The sequence below is a fragment of the Aplysia californica genome, unplaced genomic scaffold (assembly GCF_000002075.1).
Source record: "Aplysia californica isolate F4 #8 unplaced genomic scaffold, AplCal3.0 scaffold00472, whole genome shotgun sequence".
Taxonomy (NCBI): domain Eukaryota; kingdom Metazoa; phylum Mollusca; class Gastropoda; order Aplysiida; family Aplysiidae; genus Aplysia; species Aplysia californica.
The window spans coordinates 83,220-84,234 of NW_004797742.1; the positions used below are offsets into that span (position 1 = coordinate 83,220).

General features: G+C 35.8%; 1 protein-coding gene across 1 annotated transcript in view; it reads right to left on the minus strand.

Moving 5' to 3' along the window:
- LOC101845639 (arrestin domain-containing protein 1) overlaps positions 1-1,015 on the minus strand; it is a gene marked incomplete at its 3' end in the record, with an annotated part of 10,764 nt that overhangs the window by 5,866 nt on the left and 3,883 nt on the right. Inside the window, 1 exon segment of the mRNA XM_013086489.2 lies at positions 115-262. Within this exon segment, the coding sequence (XP_012941943.1) occupies positions 115-262 (148 nt within the window).

Below are 1,015 nucleotides of genomic sequence, written 5' to 3' on the forward strand. Positions count from 1 at the left end.
ATAGGTACCTACCTAGGCGATCATAAATATACGTATAGGTACCTACCTAGGCGATCATAAATATACGTATAGGTACCTACCTAGGCGATCATAAATATACGTATAGGTACCTACCCAACTTCCCTCCGACCACTGAGCTGATGGCTGTAGTTATATTGTCTGTGTGTCCATTGGCTGTGTATTCCACATGCTGAAACAGTGTGGCCTTGACCAACCCGCAGTCCTTTGTGCTCTTGTTTACGGCTTCCAGGTTGATAAAGATCTGTAAGAATTTAAAATATTAAAAAACCTTTTGATTTATTTCAGATTTAAAACATTTCACGTCTTATATCCGCAACAATTCTTTAAGAACCTCAGATTTCTTATATCTGAAAAGATTTGTAAAGAGCCTCTGGTTTCTTACATTTTTAAAACAGTTTTCTTCTTATATCTGTAACGATATTTTAAAAACCTCTGATTTTTTTTCAAAGAACCTCTGGTTTCTTACAGATTTAAAACAGTTTCTTTCTTTTACTACTAAGAGGCATGCTTGATTCCTATGACCAATTAAAACAATTTTCTTGTGTTTCCACCATTTTTTACAATCATAGGAACAAATATCTGTGCACCACTCCAAACACATGTCCACAAATCAACACAAACAAAAATCAAATCGAAAAGTAAGTAGAACGCATAGTGGTCACGGAAAAGGTGCTACCTCTGCGCCACACAGCTGAGTTGCGCCTTTTGCTGGTGACGTTGAGGGCTATTTATGTCCCTGTGGTGAGCAAGAAGTCTCATATATTTGATTATAATAACAAAACAAATCAATAAAACAAACTAATTAACAAACCACATTACATCTTTGAACAAACCCACAGCTTACTTTTGAAATGCAGAACGAGAAATATATAATCCAGGGCGACAATTCCAAACAAAAGAAATTTTAAAAAATAGGAGAGGAAATAAAGTAGCAAGACTTTTGAATTACATAAACATGCTCTTCTGGATATCTACATCAGACGTATGCCACCCC